The sequence below is a fragment of the Ixodes scapularis genome, unplaced genomic scaffold, assembly GCF_016920785.2.
Source record: "Ixodes scapularis isolate PalLabHiFi unplaced genomic scaffold, ASM1692078v2 PGA_scaffold3__209_contigs__length_174095766, whole genome shotgun sequence".
Classification (NCBI taxonomy): domain Eukaryota; kingdom Metazoa; phylum Arthropoda; class Arachnida; order Ixodida; family Ixodidae; genus Ixodes; species Ixodes scapularis.
In genome coordinates, this window is record NW_024609868.1 from 90,155,829 (window position 1) to 90,183,262 (window position 27,434).

The 27,434-nt window shown below is 47.5% G+C and overlaps 1 protein-coding gene across 1 annotated transcript; it reads right to left on the reverse strand.

Annotated features, from left to right (window-relative positions):
- Positions 1 to 20: 20 nt before the first annotated feature.
- Positions 21 to 9,321, reverse strand: LOC115314533 (protein ANTAGONIST OF LIKE HETEROCHROMATIN PROTEIN 1). The gene is made up of 6 exons (XM_029973682.4): positions 8,932 to 9,321; positions 8,121 to 8,284; positions 6,682 to 6,811; positions 3,546 to 3,689; positions 988 to 1,301; positions 21 to 886 (listed from the first exon to the last, which is right to left on the reverse strand). The coding sequence occupies exons 1-6, from the start codon at positions 9,076 to 9,078 to the stop codon at positions 469 to 471; spliced, it is 1,317 nt and encodes a 438-aa protein (XP_029829542.3). The 5' UTR covers positions 9,079 to 9,321; the 3' UTR covers positions 21 to 468.
- Positions 9,322 to 27,434: the final 18,113 nt, after the last annotated feature.

The following is a 27,434-nucleotide window of genomic DNA, read 5'->3' on the forward strand; positions in this document are numbered from 1 at the left end:
TTTAACATAGGTTTCGTTTCACAATGCTGAGCACACCAAAATCGTCAATCACTAGCTAAAACAGTTGTAAAACAAGATTTGCGTCGATGCTTGCACAGTGGAATCTGCCTGGTGTCAACTATACTCGACAAAACTTGGGCAGAGCATTACAACAAAAAAATGTGCAGGTTTAATGAGCCATTCCAGTTAAGACTTCGAAAGAGTTCCAGTGATGAAAGTGCTGCGCCCTTTTGCACCATAATCAAAAGTCTGCTACATCTTGCGCTGCAGTGACATTTTTGCTAAGAATTTTGCCAAACCTGCACAATAATAAGCAAAGCAAAAAAGAAAAAGTTTATTGCTTAGTTATTAATCAGGAAAGTAGGAGGCAAGGAAAAAAGTCTGCTACAGAACCTGCTACAAAAGGTTGAATGCCAATTTCATCACTGGAGCTCTTAACGATTCTTTCACCAAATCTGGAACATGGCTTTACTTCATCATTGCACCTTTCTGCACGAGACCTCTTTGGATTTTTCCTTTGTCTACGCCAGGCAACTTCCACTGCCACTTAACCTCCCCTGGTGGACTAGAGAAGTAGTGGGTGTATACTTCTCTAGCTGCCCCAGCCTCATCTGAGAAGTTGCGAGAAAACGTCGGCTGCATCGAGAAGAGCAGCTTCTTCGAAGCCTCCGACGTTTCCGCTCTCCAAGACCCTTCTGTGGTGTTCCCGAAACAATCGTCCTTATCTGCATAGCCTTCGGGATGCTCGCGGTGTTCCAGGAGGTAGTTATGCAACACGCACGTGGCCTTGACGACGTAATCCACATTTTGTGGAATCAGGTTGATTGTTCGCAACAGGATCCTCCACCGAGCCGCCATTATGCCGAAGGCATTTTCAGCGCACCTTCTGTGGGGAGGAAGAATGAATGTGGACAGATTTTGTAATTCATGTTGTCACAGTTGTTGCTACATCTAATGTAAGCTAGCCAACTAGTTATCTGGGCATACCTTCCTCGGCTGAGCCTGTAGTTGAATACCCGCTTCTCCCCGGTCAGGTCCTTGGCGGGATATGGCCGCAGAAAATCGGGCCTCAGCTGAAACGCTTCGTCCCCGACGAAGACGTGAGGGGCCAGTCGAGGATCCTGGCACCGGGGGAGCTTGCCCAGGTCGGGGAGGTTGAGGGTGCCGTTCTCGAGGGCTTGCCCAAAATCGGACGCCTTAAAGACTCCCCCATCGCTCTGCCGTCCCTCGGCCCCAACGTCGATTAAAATGAAGCGGTAGCCACTGTCGACGACCGCCATCAGCACTATGGAGAAGGTGTGCTAAAAAGAGAGGTGTTGTGGTTAACAAGACTACTCATGATAACATTACACAAAGTATCACATGTTTAACTTTCAGGGTGCCGAAAATACACATGAACCAACTAGCCCAGATTGCCATTCTAATATCACATGTTTGCCTAACTTCTGCTTGGAGATAGTCAACTGAATAATGTTTATACATTCATCATTATTTGCAGCTGCAAAGCCACAATCATTTTCAGATATCATCAAGCTAACCATTCCTTTAGTATTTCTTATTCCAATGCCAACTCGTGCACCAATTAACTCTAAAGCGTGGTTTCAAACCTTTAGCAGAAGCTACAAGTGCGAGCTCCATGCTTTCAGCGTCGCTGCCAAGCACGCTCGCTCGTGCGGTACAAGCACTGTTGAGGGCCACATGCTCGCGCTTGTAGCATCTGCTGCGTCTGGACGCTGAAGCAAAGTATAGGACAAATTATACTAAATTTCAGCCCTTAAGTACATGCTGCATTTGTGCCCATTTTGTTATATTCATAAAAAGCAAAACATGGAAGAAAGCACTGTTGTATTCATGCCGTCTATGCTAAATGCTATTCTTCTGGAAACTTTTCCGGCAGTTGCAATTTTCTTAATAGACTGCTATATCGCAACCTCACTAAGAATATGAGTAGACAATGCATGCTTCAAATTTATTTATGTATTTGTTCTATAAAACAAAATGACAAATACACATGCAAAACGTCTTAGGCCCCAACTACACGGACTGTTTTTTATGTGCTTCACCAGTGTCAATGTCTCAGCATTAGCATGCACCTGATGTGAGATAAGGCAGTGTACTGGTGCTGGACAAGAAAGGTTCTTTAGTACTTACAAGCTTTAAAGGGGTACTTCAACGAAATTTGAAATATTCCCGTCGTGTTCAAAAATAGGTTGAATATGATCCACAATATCCGTAAATGACAATCGCACGTTTGCATTTTGATCCTGGTGGCTGTATTTTTCGTTATAAACGGCCCACTCTGGCAAGCGCTCGGACAAGGCCCAGCTTAGAGCACGTGACATCCAACGCAATCGTGACGTAGGTCGTCTCAAGACGAGCAAAGCTACGGCGAGGCTGACGTCGAGAGGATGGCCTAGTCGTTCCAGCCACCGAAGCGGCTGCCTTTGTACGAATTTTGAGTGACGGGTTAATCTTCTATAATCTTCTAGGGGGACAATAGCGACTTCTGCGACACACAAGAGGGATTCTCGGGAAGAGGGGAGTTCGTCCTTCCCCCCTTCTATCGTCGTGGCCGGAGACGAGACAACCTCCGTCACTAGCTGTCAAGGTTCCTAGACGAGCATTACAAACGAGGCGTTAGCGACATCCACCAGGTGCTCCTTTTCGTTTAATTTGTTTTAAAATTCCTTTTCGACACTTTTTTTAACAAGATATTGGTATGTTCCATGTGATACTGCTCTTTTGAACACATACAGACCAAAAAATGAGCGCCGAAATTTCGTTGTAGTATCTCTTTAAGGTTTAATGTTGCAGTACAGAAGCTGTACCCCCAATCTCAAAACATTCATAACTTGCTGCATAGGCCACACAGAGACTGACTCGGAAGTTCCAGCAGTTGTACTTAGCCTTACTTCTGCCATGCACCAATCTCCAATTAGTCTCTGCACAGCAAGCCACTTCCGGTGCCAACACCGAAATCTGGCCGGGACAGACATCGGCACATTGCATGAAGAATGCCATGTGGTTGTGGCTTTAGGCATTCCTCAGCAAATTTCCTGTTACTTTTATACAAACTACACAAAATTTGGGCCGTTAGAATTGCTACAGGTTTGTGGTCACCTTCAGTTTCATGTTGATTCTTTGTTGTCTTACATTAATTTTGCGAAGCATTATTCACTATAATCCGTTTCACGATAAGATGGATTGCAGTAAAACTATAAGCACTTTAGCCAATCAAGTGGTCTGTGTATGTGAGGTGCCTTCACTAGGCGTGTATCCCTCTAGCCAGATAGGAGGTCACATGGCAAGCTTGAACTCTGTATTGACTTCGGTGACTTGCAGCATCGGCTGTAATCCATTCTAAGCTGAACAGGCTATGACAGTGGTCCCAGGGGTCAAAAAGCATGTACCCACGTGGTATAATCTGCATAAGGGTTTCATAAAAGCTATGGAAAATTCACAGCACAACTGTCAAGCCTGAATTCTGATCATTTACAAACTACCAAGCTATATCTAAGACATGGTGACAAGGACCAGAGACATACCTTGTAGTTGTAATAGGTGCTGCCAGAGTCCTTGGGGCAGGTTATCGCAACATGCTTCCCGTCCACTGCTCCAAGGCAGTTCGGGAACTGCCACCTCCGCGAGAAGCCGTTTCCCACTTCGACCCATTCAGCCTCCGTGGGGGGCTGTATAATAGACAACATTTATTTATAAATTTACAAATCAGGCTATGGCTTACCAACAAAACAAATTTTATTCACTATTATTAAGGGTGGAAGAGGAATTGGCAGTGGAAGTGTGTTACAATACTTGTATGGCAGGCTTTTACGTTATGAATTCAATCCTACTGTTACCAGTCCACTATCACTACCGGTTACAACTGTCACATCACCTTGTATTAATGTTTACAACACCGAGCAGATTTACCCCATACACCCTTTAAGTTTACAAGATTTTAGATGGCTATAATTATTTTGAAGCCTAATTACCATGTCGACGGCATGGATAGCCTTGACAGGGTCTGGAGGCAATAGTCGGTCAAATGTGACGACTGCTGTTCAACATGCAGACAGCTGTTTGAATGTGAAAATGCACTGAACGTGAACCGGGTGGGTCGGACCACATGGTGGTGCTCCCGAGTTAATGTTGGAACAATACAATCAAATGTTATGACAAGAAGACTCCTTAAATTCACTTTAAGTGCATGCTGCGCAGGCGATGATGGTCTGATGGAGACTTGTTTTCTTTTTTCACGGCATCTATCAACATTCTCGGTAAGATCGGGCAGGCAGGAGACACATGAAAACTGATCATGACGCCTTTCCTAGATCTTTCAGTGCAGCCCCAGTCTACACAATACCGCAAAACCTTGGGAAGGAAAGTTTCTAGCAAGAAAACATAGCAATGCGCGGCCCGCATGCAATTTTCTGCTCACACCTTGAACTGGAAGTGCGCCCCAAGCACCACTGCTGTGGCATGACGTAAGATAGTTGAGTTGGTGTGTAGAGAGTAGACACAAAGGGAGCCACAAACCTTCAGGCTCTGAAGCCACAAACCTTCAGGCTCTGCCTTGATTAAAGAGGATAGGTACCTTTTCACTACATTCCTTTGTCACCACTCTCACCACACTCTGTCCCAGAGCTTCAACCTACCAAGGTGCATAAGGGCGCACTGCACAGGATCACTTTTTTGACCGTTCCATCCATTAAGTGGCTAGTCGTATGCAGGATTAAGGTTTCTGTACTGACACGTCGCCAGGGATTACGAAAACAAAACCAACTGATGGCCGGATGACAAGACTTTGTGCACCAATTTTCCAAACGTTCTGATGTGCTAGATTTGGTGTTCCAGATGAACTGTTATAGTTTTGTGAATTGTATGCAGAGCAATAAAACATGTGGAGAAACTGTCTCACAGTGAGATATGGAGCCAGAAACCAAAAAACCACCCCTCAATTCCCGTTTTTCACTTGATAAACAAAAACACTTTCCTCCTTTCTGCGAGGACTAGCTAATGGTAAATTCCGCTCGCAGGTCTCGAGTGCTCCAAAAGCGCTCCCATTTGGAGCGCTCATATTCTGCTCGCAGATCTGACTCGAGTTGGTCATCTTCCGCTCGTAGATCTCTGGCAGCGCCCGCTCCACGGAGCGCACCAAACCCCACCGAACTTGCTCTGCAGGATTTCACAGATCTCTGCGGAAGTTGACAGAGTGGCCCACGTGATTTTCGTCTAAATCGGCAGTGCGCATGCGCGGCGAGGTTGGAGAGGTCGGCGGCACCGGCGGGCCGGACCAGTCGGGTCATAGAGTTGGATTTGTGTGGGTGCGTCGTTTGTTTACGCGGGATTGTGACAGCTCGAGCGCTTCTACCTCGCGTAGATCAGGGATACAAAGCCAGGACTGTGGAGCGTGGTAAATCGTAAGGGCTGACATCTGTGATCGTGAAAGGAAGATCGACAGAAAAGCCGGAGGGAGACGCAAGGTTAGGCCTGTTCATTCTGCAGCCAATGATTGTTTACCTTTTTACACTGGATTCCGCCGGCGTTTTACTGTGAAATAAAGCAAAAAGTGATTAGGCAACAACCGCACAAGTGATGGTTTGTTACCTCTGTGTTTATTAAAGTCGTACCAGAAATCTGAATTGCACCGCTGGCAATCGCTGTCCGTGCCCTGCCACTCCGAGGCGGCCGAAAGGTTCGTGACGGTGCCGAACGCGGACGTCTTTGTTATTTGTGACGTGGGCGCCATGTACGTATATTTTCGCCCGATCTATGTCGCGTGTTATTTCTGCAACTAAGCAGTGACAGTCGTCACTGGCCGTCGGAAAGATCAGTCGGCTGAAGCGTTGGTGGGCTTGTCAAGTTTGAGCAGCGGCCATTTTGAACGGCGGAGGGGGAAGCGGTGGGGAGGGGTGTGGGGGAGGTCGCTCCAAAAATGCAAGTTTATCTTCCCCTTGTCGATTCGTAGCGGGTTTCACGAAGCGGAATTTTGCCTCCCTTGCGGATTTTGGAAAGCGCTCCGGATCTACGAGTGGAATTCACCATAAGAAACATGATCCTACCAGGAGAAGAGAGAGAAGTGTGAAAGGGAACCAAGAGAAGCCTACAGGAAAAGGGTTTTCCTCGTGGCAGATAATTCTGTAGGTCTGCCTTGAAAGCCGCATTGCAAGCCAAGATGAGGGGCAACAGTGCAGCAATGCACCGAGGTGCTTGCCAGGACTCACGGGAGGCAATGTGTGGATGGCATGTGAACTACAATTTGTCTATAGCCTACAGATCAGAGTCTGTAGGTTATGGACACCTCCAGCGGTGTAGACTTTCCATTTTCCCGGGAGGGGCAGGCTGAGTTCTCCTTGGGGGGGGGGGGTGCTGTGCATTTCCTTCAAGACAGAACTGGAAGCTAACGAAAGCACGCTGGAATTCCATTTCTCATGTATTTTGTCAATAAAGGCAACGTGGGTGTTATTTTGTTCACATGTTGCTACTAGAAGCTCGTTACATGGCACGTAAACAGCGTCTTGGTAAGGATCACGGCCCGGGCCCGGGGGGGGGGGGCTCTGTCCCCCCGAATTCACCAGGGGGGGCACGAGCCCCAATGCCCCCCCGTAGTCTACACCTATGATCTCCTAACAAATTAAATTTGTCACATCATACAACCAGTATTAAAAATAAAGTGCTCACCTTCATGTAAATGGGGCACAGTCTGGCCCAGAGGGCGCGGCAGGTCTCGTGAACAGCCAGCCGAGCTGTTTCCAGCCCGACCCTGTACGCCAAGGCCACGTCCTTCACATCTTGACCGGATGCAAGGTAGCTGAAGTAAAGAACATATTCAATTACCGGATGCAGTTAATGCACATATTTTTTAAGTGTTCTTTGTAATTCATATCATTAATATTCAGAGCAAAAGGCAATGCTACTGCTATAGCATACTTCTGTGGTTAGAAAAAAGCAAATTCATAATCCCGACATGGGGGGAAAAGTAGTTTTCTACTTGCATTTAGTATGTTTATGCTCCGACGTCGACAAACCTAACATCCGACGACGTGAAACGACGTTCGTCGTCCACTTCGCCACGCCGCGTTGCGAAAGGAATTGTCAACCGTGTTTATAGTCTGGCGTCGTTCAAAGCGCTCCAACGAATTGCTTCACATTGCGCATGCGCGTCTCCATGGCGATTGCGTGGTTTGGTCTCGCTGGTGGCGAATTTCCGCTTCCGTTCGCAAGATACAGCGCTGCCCGGCTGCCCTTCAACGGTGATGATGAGCAGTTAAATGTGTCAAAAGCTGCGATTCGCGGCAGTTGATATCTCTGCACTGTGGTATGCTTAAAAACGAGGAAATAATGAAGATAACTTGCATAGAAACACATTTCTAACGAAAGTCATACGTGGTCAGCGAAAGAAGAACAATATTAGCCGGTCATGGTGTCGACCAACATCAACAAAAGAGAAGTAGATGGTGGTTCGGAGCAACCACCTCATGACTAGCCTTTTGCGTCGAAAACTCACGGATATGACGCCAAAATGGGAAGCCGATGTTCGTCGAAAAGCTTCAAGCGCGTCCGCGGTGTCGTTACGCCTACACATTTTTTGGCTCCGAGACAGGTGTACGTCGACGCGCCGGCTCACTCCATCGAGCAAATGGAATCAACAGAATGACATAGGCAAACTGTGCACCAACACAAGCATATCTAACTCACCAGCGGCTACACTCCATGACACAAGCACGAACGGCAGGCAGACGAATACACAACTCCGCCTGACCGATGCCCGACTGGAGCAACGACGGGAGCACGGCAATCACAGGAGTTGGCGTGAAGGCTTCTGGGTAACGACCGTCGCCAGCCGACGCCGCAATTCGAGCAGAGCCTACCTTGTCGAAAGCTTCGTCAACGGTTGCCGAGGCGCGCTGCGTTACGTTGCATTGCGTTCGACTGTTGTCGAAGTATAGAAGCTCCTTTCATAGCAACGTGACGCGACGAGGTCAGGCGCACGCGCCCGTCAACGTTACATTGGAGTATAAACAAGAGCTCAAACGACACCGCAGACTTGGTCAAGAGAACAGGCTGTCTGCCTCTGAAGAACCATTGCAATTCACGCCTCAGTAGGAAACTACACATACCTCAGAGTGATGGCAAGTCGCTCTTCCGATGCCAGAGGCTCACGTATGCAGTGCATGCGCTGCAAATCTGCCTGCACCAGCTCATGCAGCATGTCGAAGGTAGCTGGGCTCATCCGATAAAACTTCTTGAAGAACTGGTGGTCTCCTTGTCTCATCAGCTTCATCTGAGCAAGAAGGAAAACCTTGTAATTAGCTTGCCTGGTCAATATACAGCTTGTTTTGGGAGAAAAGAGAACCATGTTTTTCTGACAGTAAATTTAGACTACATCACCGAACAGTGTCTCTGTCCAAATGTGGCGCAAACGTTTTCAACCAGATGCCCGATTTTCATTATTTTTAATTATGGACATGAATGGCGTCTTTTACTGAGAACCTTGTCTATTTTCTCAATGAAGGTTTACAAAAATCGCAAACTTGTTTTAAATCAGAGAACGGAAAGATCTGAAACTTCGGCATCTGGTCCCAACTGTTACAATACTCTACTTCAGTTGGCCAAAATAAGCGCCATAGCGACACAAAATATTATTTAACTGTACATGCAAAGTACAGGAAAAACAGTCTGATTTTTCTTGATTTACTCAGGTGAGCCAATCTTTCCACAATTTTAGTGAAAGCTTCCACCACCTTCAGGAACCTCTGTAGTAAATCCTAGAGCGATACGATTTAAGAACCCGATTTGTGCGGACAGTCTAAAGTGGGATCGAAGCGATCTCCGCCGCCGCCTTTGGCATGAATCGTATCGTTTGGAGTATCGATTTCGGGGGTGTCGGAAGTCTACTAAAAGTCTATATTTATAAGCTCTTCTACTTACGGCAGTGTGGTAGAGCCCTTCCTCCTTCCTTTTGAGAAAAATCGGGCGAACCCAACAGGTCCGCTCGCTCCGGTTCCTCTTTTCTCGCATTAATCGTAGCAACGCTACCTTCTTTCGTAGCAGAAGCACTTGTAGCTCGCGCTCCATCCTTGCGGAGTCCGGTAAAAAAACACAATGCACAACGGACAGAAAAAGGAAAATACTGGAAATAACTAAAAACAAAAGTACGAGGAACAAAGCTGAGCACCAGGAGACAAGCAGCAGACCGCCAAAACTAGCAGAACGGCGCGCCACTGCGCAGGCGCGTGGTGTATTTAATGATGATGATAACAAATTCGGCACGTCAATACTGAGAGAGACAAAATATGTTGGCACGTAATAGCATTGAAGTATATTTATGCGTTAAATAACAAGTTAATACAAAAGGATAACTGAGTTTAAATCAAGTTTCGGGTTTGATGTACTCTTATTTTTCAAGCTACAGGTTGGCAACACCGCGCTATACGACGAGGAGACGCCGACGGAAAGCGCCGTATGTGGGTCGGCGACCTTCCCCTCTTCCTTCCTACGAAAAAAACGTCCGCTAGACGCCACGATTACGCCCGCTAAAACGCGCGTAAACTCGTTGAGAATACGCCCTATGTGGTTCGGGCTTCACGATGCAAGGCAATCTTGAGAGGGGTCGGTGAAGCGGTTACGCAAGTGTTTCAGACGCTGGAATTCTGTTCCTTGCATGTTCATGATTTAGGACGATATTACATCCCGCTTTCAAGGCATCTAAAGCGGCCTTTATATCGTGGGCCTTTCGGTGGTCGGCAAATTAGCTCGCGACCCCGACTCTGCGCTGCCACTCTGCATGCGCTGGTTTGCAGATGTTTTAAAGGCCCTGCGTCTGATGATCTTTGAAGTGCTCATGGAACAGGGTTGTTTTACATAAATGTAGCTTCTTCCTGAATCAATTATATAGTTTATACGCGTATGCAGGCATATTTCTTAGAGGATTCGCAATAACTGGAAATTAGTTTGTATGGTAGCAGCAAAAACGGCCGAATTTCCCCCAGTTGTCTCTATGATATGTAGTAAACTGCCCAAAATATGCACAGCAATAGTGCCGTAATTTGGAATGTTTATACTTTTTCCTGACATTCTTTATTTGGTATTCGGAAAATACACCGTTTAGTCTGAATTGTCCTTTCCATTTAAGAGTCACTGCCGCAGGTCCCCAAAAGCTTCCTCAGCCTCCAAACTCCCTGCAACTGGACTCTCTGACAACAGAGGAAAACAGGAGTAAAAGCAAGCATTCGAACGTCTGTCTAGTGGTAGATGCAGCACTGGTAGCAGAAAATGTGGAACCTGTTAAGGGCGACAGTCTGCGTGAGAAAAGCTTCTGGTACTTTAGCTTCAGGACAATTCGATTTAAGTAAAATCTCAATTTTAGGGCTTAATGGACTTATAATGAGCTAGACACCATAACTTACATTTGTTATATATTACTTGAGGATTGATATAAACAAGTCCACAGATACCACCCCTGTAGTCCATTGAAATACTATCCGAATCCAGCAAAGGTAAAGTGCGAGCAATGTATATAATAAATGTTCCTTGTTTGTTTTTTTACTTTGCCCCTGCACTTGGGCTGTCTTACTTGTGATTCTCTCCCCATGGTCGAGACTGTATTTAGCACGTAGCTCGAGCAGCATGCAGCTTTTCTGCTTCGGCGATCTTGTTTAAACACGGAGATACAAAAAAAAAATAGTATACATAATTTGCCAATTCATTCGGACCATCAGCAGCGTTTATTGTGCGAGATGTAAATCTGTAGTGATGCCCCTGCAATTGTGGCCATATCTCTTTATTTTCACATACCAGCTGTGGTTCATGCGTTGCCTGGCCTGTCAGCCATGCTTAAAGTGTTGCTTGAAGTTTCGCCTGTAGCGACAGGCCATACCTCAATAAAGGCACATATAAAAATTTACACTTCCTACGAAAAACACGCCAAAAAAAAAATTAAATAGAAACGAGCGCGCCGACAGCTAGCGTCGTCACAGCCTCCACAGGGCGAGCGGGGCGAGTCCGGGAAAAATTCTCTCCTCGCCGTGACGTCACCCCGGTTCGCCGTAAGGGGGCGCCAGGCGAACTTCTCGGGGCTAATACCGCCGAGCGTCACAGACCTGGACACTCCATTTCAGTTTTTTAAATGCCCATGCCCTGATGAGCTGTTTACAGCGATATTTGAGGGGACCATCCTGTATTGAACTCAATGCCACCATGAACACCATTTTCGGGTTCTGGTCACACCTCCACGCAGGATGTCCTGCTTCAGATCAAGGATATCCTTGACAGAATCTCCTGTACGACAACGCGGGCGGTCCTGGCCCTGGATATAAAGGGCGCCTTTGACAACGTCAGTCACACGCTGGTGTTCGAGAACTTGGCCTCAACTGGGTGCGGGCCCCGGATGTATGATTATGTGCGGGACTTCCTGAGCAACTGGATGGCCACCATCGGAATCGAGTCCATCCCCACAAGCACCATCCCGATACCGAGCAAGGGCAACCGGCAAGGCTCGGTCCTGTCACCCACCTTGTTACCTGGCGATGTGCAAGCCGCCTCCTCTACTGGAACGGATTCCCCGGATGAAGCATACACTCTATGCCACTCTATGTGGACGACCTGACGATTTGGGCTACGTCGGGATCGGACAGCGGGAGGCAAGACTTCCTCGAAGAAGTCATTGAGACGGTGCAGAACTACCTCGAGGCCGGCAACCTCCAGCGCGCCCCCGATAAGTCTCAGCTGTTGCTCCTCCGCGCGGGCAAGCCAATTCCCGAAGAAGAAGAAGGCGGACATCCGCCTCACGTTAAAGGATGGTACCCCCGTGCCGGTGGTGAAGCGGGTTCGGATACTGGGGCCTTCACCTCCAGCGGGACGGCGGAGCCAAGTACACGGTCGACCGACTCGTCAAGACAACCACGCAAGTCATGCGCATGGTGAGAAGGATAACGAGTCACAGACACGGGCTCTAGGAGTCGGACCTGATCCGGCTGACCCAACCACTCGTCGTGAGCCACATCGCCTGCGCAAATCCGTATCTCAACCTGACCTGCTGTCGAGAGGTAAGGGCAAGATGGATGTGATTATTCGCAAGGGGTACTAGCTGGCACTGGGGGTGCCGCCGTACGCGTCGAACGCCAAGCTCCGGCTGGTAAGTGTAAACAACACCTTCCAGGAACTCATCAACATGCACCTAGCCAGTCAGTGGGAGCACCTGGCCCTCACACTGAGTGGGCGGCATGCCCCGAGCTCGCTCGGCATCCCCATCCCCGCATCGCAATGCGAGGCTATCCAGCTGCTGCTGGCCCTTTGGGACAAGATCCAGGTGGCACCAATCCCGTGAAAGCTGAACCCATCTTTGCATCCAGGTCGCTGGATGGCTCCCGGTCCCTTGATTCCGCTTGGTCCCGTCGTGTAGCATAGGGCCCCTGGTAGCAATCGGTTGCTAGCCCAGCATTTAAGCATACTCCAGCCTTTTTGTATGTAAAGCAAAACAATTACTGCAACTGAATACTTCTTACCTGACAATAATCGTAGTTTGCACTGCTCAATGCCCTTCTGTTTTATCTAAAATACCGCAACTAAGTACTCCGAGTACTGGTCGGAGCACTGCGGTGCAGGTGAAGTTTCTACTTCACCTGTTGCCCTTCTGTTTTATCTAAAGTACCGCAACTAAGTACTCCGAGTACCGGTCGGAGCTCTGCGGTGCCAGGTGAAGTTTCTGCTTATAAAAAAGTGTCTGCCCAAAAGCTTGCTTCGGTACCACGAGCTGCAACAGGAAGCCTGATGCAGAGGCTTTAAGAGCAAGCTCCATGCTTTGAATGTTGCTAAGCATGCGCGCTTGTGCAGTGCAACTGTCGTTCAGGACAACGTGCTCATTCTTGGCATTTCAGTTTCACTTGCACTTAAAGGGATGTTGAACCGAAATCTGGATTCCATAAAACACGGCGGCAAAAGCGTGTAACAAGATGCTACAAACACCAAAACATCACTCATACAGCGATATTTCGAATGGATGACCTTACTTTTAAAAATAGGAGGCGCATTTGACAGATTTGTTTGTCTTGTTTCTCCGAGAAGGAAAGGGAACGACCTCGCGTCTTCTCCGCCTCGCCGCCTTGAGGGGGCGAAGCAGAGAGGACAAAACGAGATATCTTGACGTCACGCGCCTCATCGGCCTCGTTCAATCTCAACCTCTTTCTCCAAAAATACGGCCGTCCATTCGAGATATCGCCTTGTGACTACGAGTAGTGTTTTAGGGATTGTAGCGTCCCGCCTACGGCTTCTGCATCGTTTTCTGAAATCCAAATTTCGGTTCACCAGCCCTTTAAAGGGAAACGGAGTGTGGCAGCGATTAGATGATTTCTTGTGTCAGCCGGAGTTGCCTACCATTACCACTGTAGGGCAGCAAAGGCTACAGGCATGCAAGAGCGACTTTGAGAAGCGCTTTCGCAGAACAAGAGCTTGCGATAGAGCGTGTACTAGCTCGCACTTGTCGCCTTCGACCGCGCTGTCACCCTGGCAAGCCTTCGGCAACACCTTCAGAATGCCCGCATTCTTCAAGAAAGCCACAATGTTATGAATATACCACAACAATGCCTGGCTTTTATTTTTTTCTAAAAAAGAGCATTTATGAAACTTTGAAAATGCAGCAGTGCACGCTCATTACCTTCGGTACTGCTTAGTACGTGCTCACTCACGCTCACCTTATCCAGGCTGAAAAGCTTGTGCTCGGACGGGGCGTATTGAACACTGGTGGTGTCTTTTGACTGAAGTAATATACAAAATATGAACAGGAGTGATAAAGAAACACAACATTTAATGCCGGTCATCTCCACTTTTAAAAAGTATCTCAACGTGAGATTAATTTGACATTTCGTAGCAAGGGTGATGAATTCCAGACAGGGTGACACAAACCGTTTTGATAAAAACGTAAAAACAAAATGTAACTACTCCATACAGGTGCCTAATAGTTTGATGACTAGGAAACAACACGGAGGACTAGAGAAATGTGATGAATATAAATGAATAAAGCTGGTCATGAATTGAAGCATACTTAGGTATGTGAGCCACACAACTTGCAGCTGCCATCTCAAGAAAAACAAACAAAGCCTTTAATGATTTCGAAAATCGGAACAATCCTGGCAGGAGTTTCACAGACTTTGGCGATTGCACTATGTGATCAGCAATCAGGCTACAGGTGTTTTTGTGATTGTATTAATCACCTTGATTGCAACTGGCCGTAGCTGTGAGTAGATTAGAATAAGACAAAGCCTCTCAAGAAGGCAGCTCCTATTGTACGCCTTCTGGCCATGGGCGAAGCCGAAAAGCCAGTAGGCCGCCATGACCACAGTAAAGCTTTCGAAAAGCCAAATGGTTCCCTCCTGCATATTAAAGCAGAATTGATTCAGTCAGAGAATAATAAAGGCCGCACTGATGAGTATGATTTTAAGCATGAAATGCTTCTAGCTCCCGGCCACCAAACTGATGACATATCTTTTCGGGAACTAATGCCAAAAATCACTTCAAAACATCCCAGGTTTCGAAGTTGACTTTTGCGTTGGTTTTCTTATTTGAAACCGGCTTTGAAACCTACTGGGTCTCGAAGTCAGTTTTGGATCAGAAACGTGTACACTAGCAGGGTTCAAAATTTGCTGTCAAAATTTTGTTTCCTTGAGACAAGGAAAACAAAAAGGAACATACACACCACCGTCTCAAAACCAGCACAGCATACAGCTGTCATTTATTTCCACAAGTCATCTTCCTTGTCATCCCACACGCTACACATGCTATGGAACCTATTCCTATACACACTATGAAACCTATTAATTCCGAACTACAGCTTTAAAAAAATTATCCAACATTCAAATTACTTTTTTGTATGACATCTCACTACCGAATTCTAAACCAAGAGCGCATCATTCGTTTAAACCGTTTGAAGCAATCGCCTGACGAGGAGCCCGTTGTCGTCACGCTTTGACGGCGCACTTTAGTTCACCTTTCTGCCGCCGTCTTGGGGGGGGGTCTCAGGCATTGTCCCCGCGCAAATATTACCACAACTGTTTAATTGATTGGTGCGGCACACAAACTTCTGTTCGGGCTGGAACTTGGTCAACAGTGTCTGAGATGAGCCCGACGCCCATTTCAGACATCAAATAAAATTTCGAAATTGCTTTTATAATCTCTTTAAGAGTTTGAATGCAGGCGTCTGGAATTCGCAAAATTTAGTGGCCGCGATTATGTCCTCTGTGACCGATTTGCAAAAATAAATGGTTTTACAGTAATGATCCAGATAGTGATTTATTGGGAATTAACCAGTGCTGTTAATAACATGCTCTGTATTGTCCGCTCTGCTGGTGTTTTTTCTGCCGTCATTGCATCCACGCAGTTTGAAAGTGCACTGCTTTATGCGACAGGTGGCACGCACACACCGTGGCACTCCACTTCATAGCGTGGCATGTGGTGGCAGCAAAAGGCTCTGCCAAAAACATGCTAAGCACAGCATTTGTGGCGGCAGAAAAGATACAAGGCTATTATCTTGTTCCCGAGAGTATAGTATGTTGCAGGTTAAGACGGTACGGTGAGGGGAAGAAGCTCAGTCTACACTCTTTCCACTTTAGCAGAAAGGATGCTATAGAGAAAAGAAGGAAACTGCCAATCGTGGCAGGCAAACCCTTTTTGGACTGGCAGAAGTGATGGGAGACGCCAGGCAGTGTAAAAAAAGGGGAAGGGGGTGGACTGCAAACGTGTTTACCAGTAATAAAAAGGGGGAAGAGTGAAAGGAGGTATTCTTCTGTAGATTCCTCTTTCTCCCGGAGCTGTGAATGTGCCATGGCCGGACTGGGCTCAACTCAATGCCCCAAATCATATATATAAAAAAAAAATTATTGCCGGCAGAGTTTTGCGGACTCCTAAAATGCCTTTACGGAGAGGTTCCACAAACCCTCTTTCCAGATCCGTTGGCCTAGATTGCGGGCATGGGCATCTGCAGTACGTTTTGCAGGAAAAGGAGGGGGAGGGGGGCAAACCTTGTTTTCTTTCAAAGTTATAGGTTTGAAAGCTACACCCCTTCAGAATAATCCCCCCCCCCCCCCCCCCTTTTCCGCCACTTTGCTGACGCCCATGATTGTGGGCACCTCATCACTTACAAAATGTTTCCTAGGACCCATGTGTAGAAAGTAGGAGCCACCATTCAAGCCCCTGTCATGACTACAGTGCAGACATATCACAATAGCAGGGAAGAACAATAAATAATAATGGACACTCTGACCGGAAACAATATTGGTACAGTTTCAGACTCGCCACTCAGCTTGCCAGCTGAGCCAGGCTAGAAAAACGAAATTGGCAAAGTGAATGAGTTGCGAGTATAAAGATGCAACAACAAAACCCTACTGGAGTTCTTAGAAAATGTTGGGGCCTTCTTGTCAATGGAAAAGGCACTCAGTAATTAAATCCAATACTCTTTCGGATAGTGAGATTGGCAGTAATGGAAGTGCTGCGCCATTTGCGCCAAATTGCGCCGTGAGCGAAAGTCTGCTACATCTTGCGCCAAGGTGCCATTTTGGCTAAGAATTGCGCCACACCTGCGCCTAAATGGTGAAAACGAAAAATTTATATCTTTTTTTTTGGTTGACCCTAATCTTTAAAGAAGTAGGAAGAAAGAAAAACGGTAGAAATATGTATTTCACAGCGTCTGTACTTCCCGTTGTTTCATCTGAGGTCAGAACACAGTCGAAGGCTCGAACACATACAACACGAACACACATAGAAAAAGTGCAAGTCACGGGGCATTCGCTGCATTTGATTGGTTTAATCGACGAGGGAAAAGTTACAAGAAGACGGTCGAATGTGTCTATGTCGCGCTTTGACGTTCTTTGGTTGATCCCATTGGCTCGTAGCGTCGGCTGCGCTTTAAATTAAGGTGAAATGAAGTTTTAAGATTGCTCTTCCACCGCGCTGGCCGGATGATGCGCTGGCGGCTTGATCGCCGACATCCTCTAAACTTTCAGACGATGTCGGCGATGTGAGGAGCCAAAAGTCGCGAGAAAACATTGCAAAATAGGTGGATAGCGGCTTCTGCGATAAGACAGAACCAGGCTCTTGTACTCCTGGTGAGATCACTTGATTACCTCTGCCGTATGCTTTCGCGGCGCCTCTCACCAGTCCACGCGCGTCGAGCTTCACCGCCTTGCGCCGGAGTGCTAGGAGTAGCGGCTGACATGGGTGAGCGTTTGGTTTAGCAATACACGTAAATTATGGTCAGTGCCATTGCAGGTCCACATTCTTTGGTATCGATTATATATGATCTCGTTTTCAAATGCTGCGTTGAGAAAGAAAAAAAAAAATATGCGGTGCTTTATTTGAATAAATGTAAGTGCAAGAGTAAATTTGTATAATATTTGTGTTTTTCTTTTTTTCAGTTTATAATATTTAAGTCTTGAGTTTGGTAACGATAAAATTTGGTAGGGGCGTTTTACCGATAGACGTGTTAGCGATTATGTTGGTTTTTGGTGGCATTTTACAGACATTATACATACAGGCCAAATAAATTATCGGGTGTAAAAGTAGGAGGGAGGCTTTACCCAAACTGAAGTGTGATTCATTTTCTTCAATTTTTTTAGTACCAATCATAAATGGAACTTACTCTGACCAGATCCCTATTTCTAAAACGAAAGCTCTGCGTACCTTTTGCGCCCTATTTGTTTCTATTACAAAGGGTAACAAGTAATATGCTCCAGTATGAAAGAGAAACCCTCAGCCATTATCAAATATAAACTCATTTAGCGATGCAATAAATTTTTTTTTTCAACGGATATGTTAACAGACGTTGGCATCTGCTCCAAAAGCGACAGTGGCTGCTCCAAACGAATATTTTGCCTGCTACAGAACCTGCTCCAAAACGTCAAATGCAGCTTCCATCACTGGATTGGTATCGTGGTAAGGTGGGTGCTTGTCCCAAGCTCTTGTTTTAGCACCAGTGGGTGTCAAGTTACACACAGCCAGAAAACAAATCAGCATAGCCAAACGAAGCACAGGACAATTGCATCCGTAAAATAGCCGATGTTCCATATTTCAATTAGTTTTTGATCTCACTCTGCGCAGCACACAATTCATAGCAGACGATTGTCCCTTTTTGGCTCTGTTCGCAGAGCCAAAAAGGGACAATCGACGAACAAGTCTGTTCGTCAAACGACGAACAGACTTGCCAGTCTGTTCGTCGTTTTGTTTCTGTCAGAGAATGATACCTACCTAGTAGCAAACAAACTCATTATTATTCCCTCATGTTAGCAGACGATGCGTCTGGTAGCAGTATTTTATAGCGAGTTCGCTTCACACGCACTGGCACCGTTCGAGTTCTCTCCCAGAATGCATCGCACTCGCAGAGTGTTGCACTGAGAACTGGACTCAAACGAATTCGCCAAATGCACCAAGTGCGGAAGACTGATGCTGCCGCCATCTATGTTGTAGAAAGAATACCGACCTCAAACCGAAACTGGCGCCTTGCTGTTCGGAATGATGGGTGGGAATGCGAGAGTACAGTCGCTACCAACGTTTATCTACAAACGTTGGTCGCTGCAGCCTGTAGTTTATAGTTGCAATGACTTCAAGCAACTCGGCTGTCATAGGGATAGTTACAGACGGCGTAAATTTCCGCAACCAGCTGTCTACAAAGCAGCTGGTTGCGATCCTTCAATTCTCATAACCGTTTACACTGAAGAAAATGGATGATGCTGTCCGAGCAGAAGCTTGATCCATTTCAGCATGGCATTATGCGTGGACCACTGAAAGGGTACGCCTTAAAACTAGTCTGCTGGAATACCCAGCAAAACTTTTCGATTTCGATCGTCATTACAGGTGGATCAGATATTAGCTTTGGTGAGGGCGTCGAGAACGAGAGTTTTCTCGAACAAAATATGACGGGGCAAGTTAGCTGAAGTAGGTAAATGTTAAACATGATGATGTTGCCCAAGCCTCGGGTAAGATCACTAAATTTAGCTTTCTCTGATGCTTATTGGGCAGTCAAAGTTTCTGCTGGGGCAGTTTTGTCGACAAATGTTCAATTTTTCACCCGCACAAGTTGGTGATAAATATCTCGGGGGCCGCTGATGCATTTGTTCTGAGCATTTCTTTACACACTGGTATATTTCAGCGTTTTTACGGCAACAGAGCGACTTAAAACCTCCAAATAAAGCATGGTTTGTCAACTGCTTCCTTCATGAAATAGGAGACGCTCACAGTTCAAGCTCGCGTTTGATTCCGTTGCCCGCGGGACGCAATTTCTATCAGGAAATCGACTTTTTTTCCTTTCAGTTCTGCGACACATCGTAGCAGACAAACTTTCGTCATCTGCTCCAGCACCTTGCCGGCCTAGCCGGAGCGAGGCACGACGGGATTGCATTTTGGCGCAATCTCGATTTTCTCGGTGCAGCGAGTGCATGCACGCGTGGGGTGTCAGCAATGAAACGAACTCGGAGAGTGCAACCACTTGTGGAGTGCCGGCTGAAACGAACCCGCTCCACGCTGCGGGTGCCGTGAAACAAACTCGCTAATACTTCTTCAGTGCAAGCCGGTTGAGACCTCAATGACCAAAATCGGGCTCTCGGTGAGATGGAATGGCAAACTGAGAATGATTTCATGACCAGGGGCCAAACAAATAACAGGTGCATTGTATGGTGAGAGTATTAGCACCGAGAAGTTTGGGAGGTGACCTTTTACAGCGAGCCGGGGTGACGTCCTGCTGAGGACAAAATTTACCCCCTCACTTGCCCTACAAAGGCCGAGACGGCGTTAGCTGTCGGCATATTACTTTCGTTTTTTTTTTTTTTTTTTTTTGTGCGCATTTTACGTAGGAAATGCGAATTATTATATGCGGCCTTATTGAGGTATGGCCTGTAGCTGCAGGCGAAACTTCAACCAACATTCCGAGCATGGTTTCCAGGGCAGACAGTGCATGAATCACAGATGGTATATGAAAAGGAAGAAATGCCACCACACTTGCAGGAGCATTGCAGTATATTTACATCTCGCACAATCAACGCTGCTGATGATTTGAATAAATTAAGAGGTTTTTTTCAACTTTGTTTCTAAACAAAAACGTCTCAGCGAAAAAGCTGCACTCTGCTCGAGCAACATGTTAAATATATTCTGGGCCATGGGGAGAAAATTACAAGTGAGACCGCCCAAAGGCCTTTGACTTAGATGCCATTTCTATGCCCGCAAAGCGGGGTCTGATGTTCTCCTAAAGCGCGAGACAAATGGACGGCAGAATCGTCCGATCCGACAGTCCGAACGCCGCTCCGAATTGAGACACACGCACACGCTTCCGACCTTGCAAGCGACACAACAATCCGTTCGGCTCCGCCCAGGAGATCCAACTTCCAAGCACTCCAGCGGAGGTCCGCGTTCATAGATCTCTGGTCCCAGATTGATGGTTTAGCTCGCACGAGCGAAGCTAGGAGCTCGTTCTTGTTAGCGCGTGCATTCTTTGCCGGGGCCATCTTTCTCGAATGGATCAGCGGGATCTACGCGTCCGGCTTCCCGTCGCCCGTCCCGTTTTCTTATTCGTCCCGACAGACCAAGTATGTCATCATGACGTTCGCGCTAGCTGTGCTGTCATTGGCTGGACGCATCCGACAATCCGTCCGCCGTGCGAAACTATCTGGCGCGTTTGACGCATGTCGGATCGCCGATCTGACGCCTGAAGCGACCAAATTTTTCGGATCAGGCAGTCGTACTGTCGGATCGGACGTCGGATCGGATGGATTTTTCGCGCATGTGTCTCGTGCTTAACTCATGAATCTGCAAAGAACAGAATTTCAGTGTCTGAAACACTTACACCGCCGCTTCCACAACCCCTTGCACAACCGCCTTATATCGTGTGGAGGGGGCGGGGGCGGTTCATCGACGGAGTTGCCTCCACCGATAGCTTTCCATACTTATAACCCAATTATAAGGGTAAACGTGATAAACACGGTTGGAAAAGCTATGAAAATTCTGTCGGCATAAGTCTCACCCAGCGCCTTGTACACTGGGTAAACGAAGCCCCGCTTCTCAACGTGCTTACAGCTCACAACGGCCGATGTTGACGGTGCCTTTCCCATCCTTAGTCTGACTGTCCACGCTCTTTTTAATCTCGAAGTTTTCGGGTGGTAGAATATGATACCAGCTTCTTTTTGGAAATTGCATTGCAGCGCTGAACAGTAGGTCAGCATGATCACAAACCTCCGATCGTGAGGAAACGGGCGCAGGGAAGCCAGCTAGATGCCAGCTAGATGCCAGAACGCGAAGCGGAGTCCGTCACCAGACGTCACGGTACACCTCACCCAATCAAGACGTGGCGACCGCAGCGACACTTGTGTTTGCTCTGAAGACTAATAGTACGCCGTGCAAGCAATACCATTGATCTCCACGACAATTTGCTGGATCGCGCGTCTCCGGTTGGTCGTTGCAGCTCAGGTGCGGCCATCGGATGGCCACCTTGGGACAAAGATTATCAGTCAACCTTTTGGAGCGTCGTGGAGGCTGCGCGGCAGTAAGCTGAAGACATGTTTTCTGCTCGTTCGTTGTCATTTACCGAAGAAGTTTGTTAAAACCCCGAACGGTGAGAATTGCGTTTGAGAACACGTGGAAATTTTTACGAAAGCTCAGCACCGCAAGAAAAAGGGGCAACTCGTCTAACGCAAATCTTACCGTTCTGGCGGCATGATCAAAGCTTCCTTGGCATGCCAAAGTGCTGCATCTTTGTCTTCGCACGCTTGAATACCGATCAAGAATTAACGCCGTGTGGATTTGTTTCGTGAGTGCAAAGAGCATGAAGATGCATGTGCCTCTGGAGCAGCATTTTACTTTACTCTTACGACTGTATTTGTAACTTGCGGCACTTGCAGTCCAGAAGCGGGCATGATCCAGTGGCGAAAAAGGAGGGGTAGGAGGCTATGGCGACGGCGACAGATTGCACACAACTATATGGACGGGCTTCATACTTTTGCCTTCGAAAACCTACCTTCTTCCACAGCATTGCTCTATTTGTGCTGTCATGTGATCCATTTGAGTAGATTTGGAACATAGCCATGGTTAATACATAATAGCAACCACCGATTTCGTTTCCTATTGATAGCAACTCGCTGGAACAGCTGGGTGATAGAGAAGACGCCTATGTACGACATACCGTCAAAGCTCTGCCATGGCATTGATTCTTGATAAGTATCCAAGCGTGAAAAGGCACAGAGACGCAGCAGTTTGGCAGGCCAAGGAAGCTTTGATCACGCCGCAAGACCGGCAAGACTCGACGTTCGACAAGTTGTGCCTTTTTCCTGCGGTGCCGCGCTGTTGCAAAATATTTTATGCGTTTTCAAAGGAAATTCTTATTGTTTACACATTGCGAGCGTTTGGCGCTCCTTTCACTAAACAGAGGGGAGCGCCGCCGGAGACTGACACTCGAGCGTGCTCTTCGTGCTCCGAGCATTTCTTGGAGCACAAGTGACTTCTTTGCGCTCCGTGATGTCACGTCCACAAACAAGATGGCTGTGCCATTGTTGAGATTGTTGAAACAAAAGGCGTAGCCGGACAGCTGCTCCTTTTCAGTCCATTAGTGGTTAATCCAGCAGGTAAAAACAATTTGATTTGAAAGCCAAGACAGCAATTAGCATTCCGGAAAAGGTTTGTTCATGTGCCTTGCCTGAGAACAAAGTGATCTATCGAACGAGCGTGCTGATAGCTCGGCGACAGAAAAGTTGCCGAGAAGACAGTGGGACGGCTGCCCTTTTTAAACTGCTTAGTCCAGCTGCAGCGAATAAAGATACTTAGATTGGAAAGCCGAAGCATCAGTTAGCATTGCGGGAAAGGTTTGTTCGTGCATCTCGCCTGAAAACAGCTTGCACGGTCAAATATAAACAGCTTGCACGGTCAATAAATAGATCAGCCAAGGTGCCTTTCCCCGCACGTGCTCGAAGCGAGTCTCCAAACCTCTCAGAAATACTTAAACGTTCGTAGAAACTTCATAACGTCGCCGTCTCTTTTACTTTGTACCCTGCCGCTCTACACTGGCTTTAATTAATTTACCACCGAAATAATTTTGGCTTCTCCCACCCGTATCCACGGGATGCCAGGTTCGTCATAACCGTGCGGTGGGAAGGAGCTTGTGCGGCTCGTCAATAGATTTGGTGTGTACGCCATGTGCCGTTTAGTTGCTGTGCCTGGAGTATGAAACTCGGAGCGTCAGAGTAGGAGTAAAGGAGTGTGGACTTAAAGGGGAGCTGCAATCATACTTAAGCGTCTACCTCTTTTGCGGTTTCCACGTCTCTTTGGGTTCGGGTAAGCCAGCGGGCACGGAGAGAATAACTAAATATCAGTGAGTCATATTTTAACCGGACGACGCGGAAACCTCCTCCACCTACGAGGGCGACCCGCGTTGCCGAAAGCGCGGAATATGTGACGTCTTTGGTCCTGGGCTTACTACTGGTCAGAGCCACTAAAAGCATTTTTTTTAGTCGATACAAAATATAAGTGTCGCGAACCGTTTCAATTATGTATGAAAGTAGTTTTTGTTCAGTATTTTAGATCAGAAAAAAAACAAATGCAGTTTATAAAGTACGGAAACAAGAAAAGACCCGTCGACAAACCCGCCACCAAGCGGTGAAAAAAACGGCGCATACTAGAAAGGCGTAGTGGGATGAGGCTCCGACGAACAATGGGCTTAGAAAGGTCCCGGATGTACGCGGTGGCGCTGCGGTCGTATACCGGCTCGAAAATCCGACCGGTTCCGAGCGTTCCCAAGGCTTTCGGCGCGGGCTTGGCTGGCGATTTGACCCTTTGGCGGTATGGCAGCGCGAAGTGGCTCCCGTTCTGAACTGATCTTTACCCCGTGTTTGCCGTCGTTTGTGGCCAATGAAGTGTTATGCCGAATTAGTCTTTAATCGCGCGGCAAATGCAATGCGAGCTGCCCTGGCCGCCCGCTTCATACAGCCTAGTCAACACGTGCTTTAGTGGCACCCTCTCGAGCCGTTGACACTGAGTGCGGCAGCCGTGAGCGCTCGATGAGCTCACTACTTCACGGCCACTCAAACCAGGACCTACGACGTCATGAAGGATGTTATTTTTTGCTTGTTTCTGTAAGTCTAATTTGCCTATAACTTTTAAAATAAAGCGAAATTTGAGAAAAGAAAAGTTTCTTTAAATTACTACGTTCAATGCGCTCAGGTTCGGTCCAAATTAAAAACCAGTCAAAAAGTTATTGCAGGGCCACTTTAACGCTCCCAATGACGACAAACGAGCAAAAAACATGTCTTCAGCACGCTGCCGGCCAGCCTCTGCAACGCTCCAAAAGGTTAATTTTCCGTGTCCCAAGATGGTCGTCCGGCAGCCGCAATCACGGAACGGGGAAGCGCAATTTAGCAATTGTCGTAGAGATCAGTAAAAAAATATGGAACGCATACCCTCCTAGCATCCATCAGGTAGGGATAAGCATTCTGTGCTGTCTATATGCCCATCAATGTCAACACATGTAGCCATTTGCAGGCAGTCGCATCCTTTCGAAGATCAATCTGGCCTTCGTCAGGCACCAGCTTTCGCTCTCAGCACACAGCCACTGTTGGTGGGCTTCGAGGCTGCTCGCATCTTCACCCTCCACAGGCGGGGCAGCCCCGGTCTGTAAATGTAGAATATGAATATGGCAGGTATTATTTGATAACACTTTATGTTTTGGCCGTGTAAAGAAAATCTGCATTCCATTTTCTAACATATCTGTTATGAAATAACAAGGTCAGGTGGAATGGCTCGAGTTCGCTGACTGAAAGACAGAGGGCTTAGCCTGAACCAATATCCTAGCAGCCTTCGATATTGGTGTGGGGGGAGAGAAGGCTGAACCTCTAAAGATGTCTTCAAATGATTCTCTAATTGCTTAACTCCAAAGTTTCAGGCTGCTGCACTTCAATGTTCTGAACCTTTTCCAACATATATTTGCGCTGTCGCTAACCATGTTCCATTTGCCAATTTTTTACACGCCCCTTCTCCTCCAATCAGAACAGCACGAGAGTCCGCCGTGGACAGACTTGGCATCATCGTGTGTCATATGTCCCCGATGATTGCCCATTAAAGCCAAGGTTCGAGCACAAGCTCATAGCATCGCTAGATGGTCGCACTGCACGAACCCTCGTGCAGCCTGAGTATCTACTAGTACTGTTAAAAGCGAGCGAGTTGAAAATGAATACTTAAAATCGAAAGAATAAAGCGCGAGGGACAAGCACAGGACAACCGCGTAAAGCCTGGTTCAAACAGTTGCGTTTGACCGCGTTGCGGCTGCGAGAAACCAGGACATCCCTGCTGCTTATATCGCGTGCCAAGATGATTCTTTGAATTGGAATCCACGCTTCATACGAAGCACAGATGTGCCGGTGACTCGTTTTCGGTTCTAAACGCAACGCAGACAAACACACTCAAACGCAAGTGTCGGAACCGACCTTTACGGTACAGGCTCACAGTAAAGCTGTGAGCCCGAACCGTCTCGCACGTCTAGCCTTCGCTTTAGTACATCTCAGGATAAGAAGGAATGTATCATAATAGAACCGATGTGGTCTCACCATTCTGAGCAGAAGTGCGTGAGTAGCCGATGCTATTTTCGTGGTCGCTTGCACGTAAACAACTTGTACACGACGCCGGCATTCATCTGGCTTGAAAACAACTTGAGCGTTGGCTTGGCTTGAATGTCAGCTGCCCATTGTGCTTACTTGAACTTCACGAAATCCTCTAAATTGAGCAGGCTGCTTCTTGACTTCTGCTGTCGGCGCGTATGTCTGCAATTTGGCGGTTTCCGAGTTCGACGATTCGGAAATCATGGGTGTACCACCGCAACACCCTCTTAACACGATTTCGGTAGCCGTAGGGTGTAAAAAGGATGTACGAAGGGTGTAGGCCTTTCCGTACACCCTTGAATATTCAAAAATCATGTAAAAATGGTGTAGGAAGGGTGTGAGCTCGGAAAAACACCCTTTTAACACGAACATGGGTGTTGAAATTTTTAGTGTGTAGGGCGGCATCTATTCTGTCGAACCTGTCCGCGGGCTCCGGAAACTGGAATCGGCAGGCCTTGTAGTGGTCAAGTAGCTCCGAGTAGCTCGGGTTCACGATAACGGTTTTCCCCGGCTGCGTCAGACCGGCCCGGAAGGTATGAGCACGGGCTCGGTCGTCTGCTGCCTGGTTACCCGTGACGCCCGCGTGAGCGGGAATCCACGCGATTTCGTGCGTTACTCCAGCACTTTTCGGGGTGACCTTATTTATAAGTTTGGCGGTTCTCGCTCCAATCCTGCCTTTTAGAAAATTTCGACAGGCCTGTTGAGAGTCCGACAGGATGAGCATGCTACTGCCCTTCCTATAGCCGTCCATCATGGCGAGCGCTATGGCTCTCTCTTCGGCCTCTTCCGTCGTTGCCCTGGGCATCGAGCAGCTATTTTTCTCCATCTTGTTTTTGTCCAGGTATACGGCTACCTTTGCATCCCGGTCCGGGTAGTCGGCAGCGTCGACATACGCCACCTCTCCCTTTTTGGCTATCCTTTCGTAGTACCTGGCTCTGGCTAGTCTTCGTTGTTCATGCGTATCCGGTCTCATGTGTTTTGGTATGGGTCGTACGATGTACGTATTTTTCGCCATATCGCTTAGGTCGGCCGTTCTGGTCGCCTTTGTCCTCACGTCGTTGAAGCCGAGTTTGGTCGCCAGGCGTCTTCCGGTCTCGCTGCGTCCGAGTCTCTCTTTCTGCGCCGTCAGCATGGCATCCTTGTGCTCTCCGTACGTGTTAGAGATGCCCATGGCCATGAGTTTTTCGGTTGATGTGGTAATGGGTAGTCCTAGCGCTAGCTTGTACACTCCCCTCATTTTGCAGTCGATCTTTCTCTCTTCTGTTTTGGTGATCCGGTGGTACGGCATGCAGTAAGTGATCCTACTTACGACGACGGCTTGAACAATCTTCGCCACGTCTCGTTCTTTTAGACCCCACTTCCTGTGGGTGACTCTCTTAATCATCCTTCCCATGATGTCTATGGTTTTGGAGATCTTTTCCCATTGTAGCGTGGCTTTCCCATTATGTTGTAACCACTTACCCAGCAGCCTTAGTTCTTTCACTTCGGGCACTGTGTGGCCTTCTATCGTGACGTTGATGGGTATGCTTCTGTCGTACCTTCGTCCATGAATCCTCAGAATCTCTGATTTTTCGGGCGAGCAGTGGAGTCCGCTTGCTTTTGCCACCTCTTGTATGACTTCTGCCGCCTTTTGCAGCCTTTCCTCCTTTTCTCCTAGCGACCCTTTTGTGATCCATATCGTAATGTCATCTGCGTATACCGCGTACTCTATGTTCGGGATCTTTGCCAGTCTCTCGGATAGCTTGAAGAGCGCTATATCAAAAAGTAGGGGTGACAGCACCGCTCCTTGCGGCGTCCCCTTGTTGGGCATGTCGAACGTCT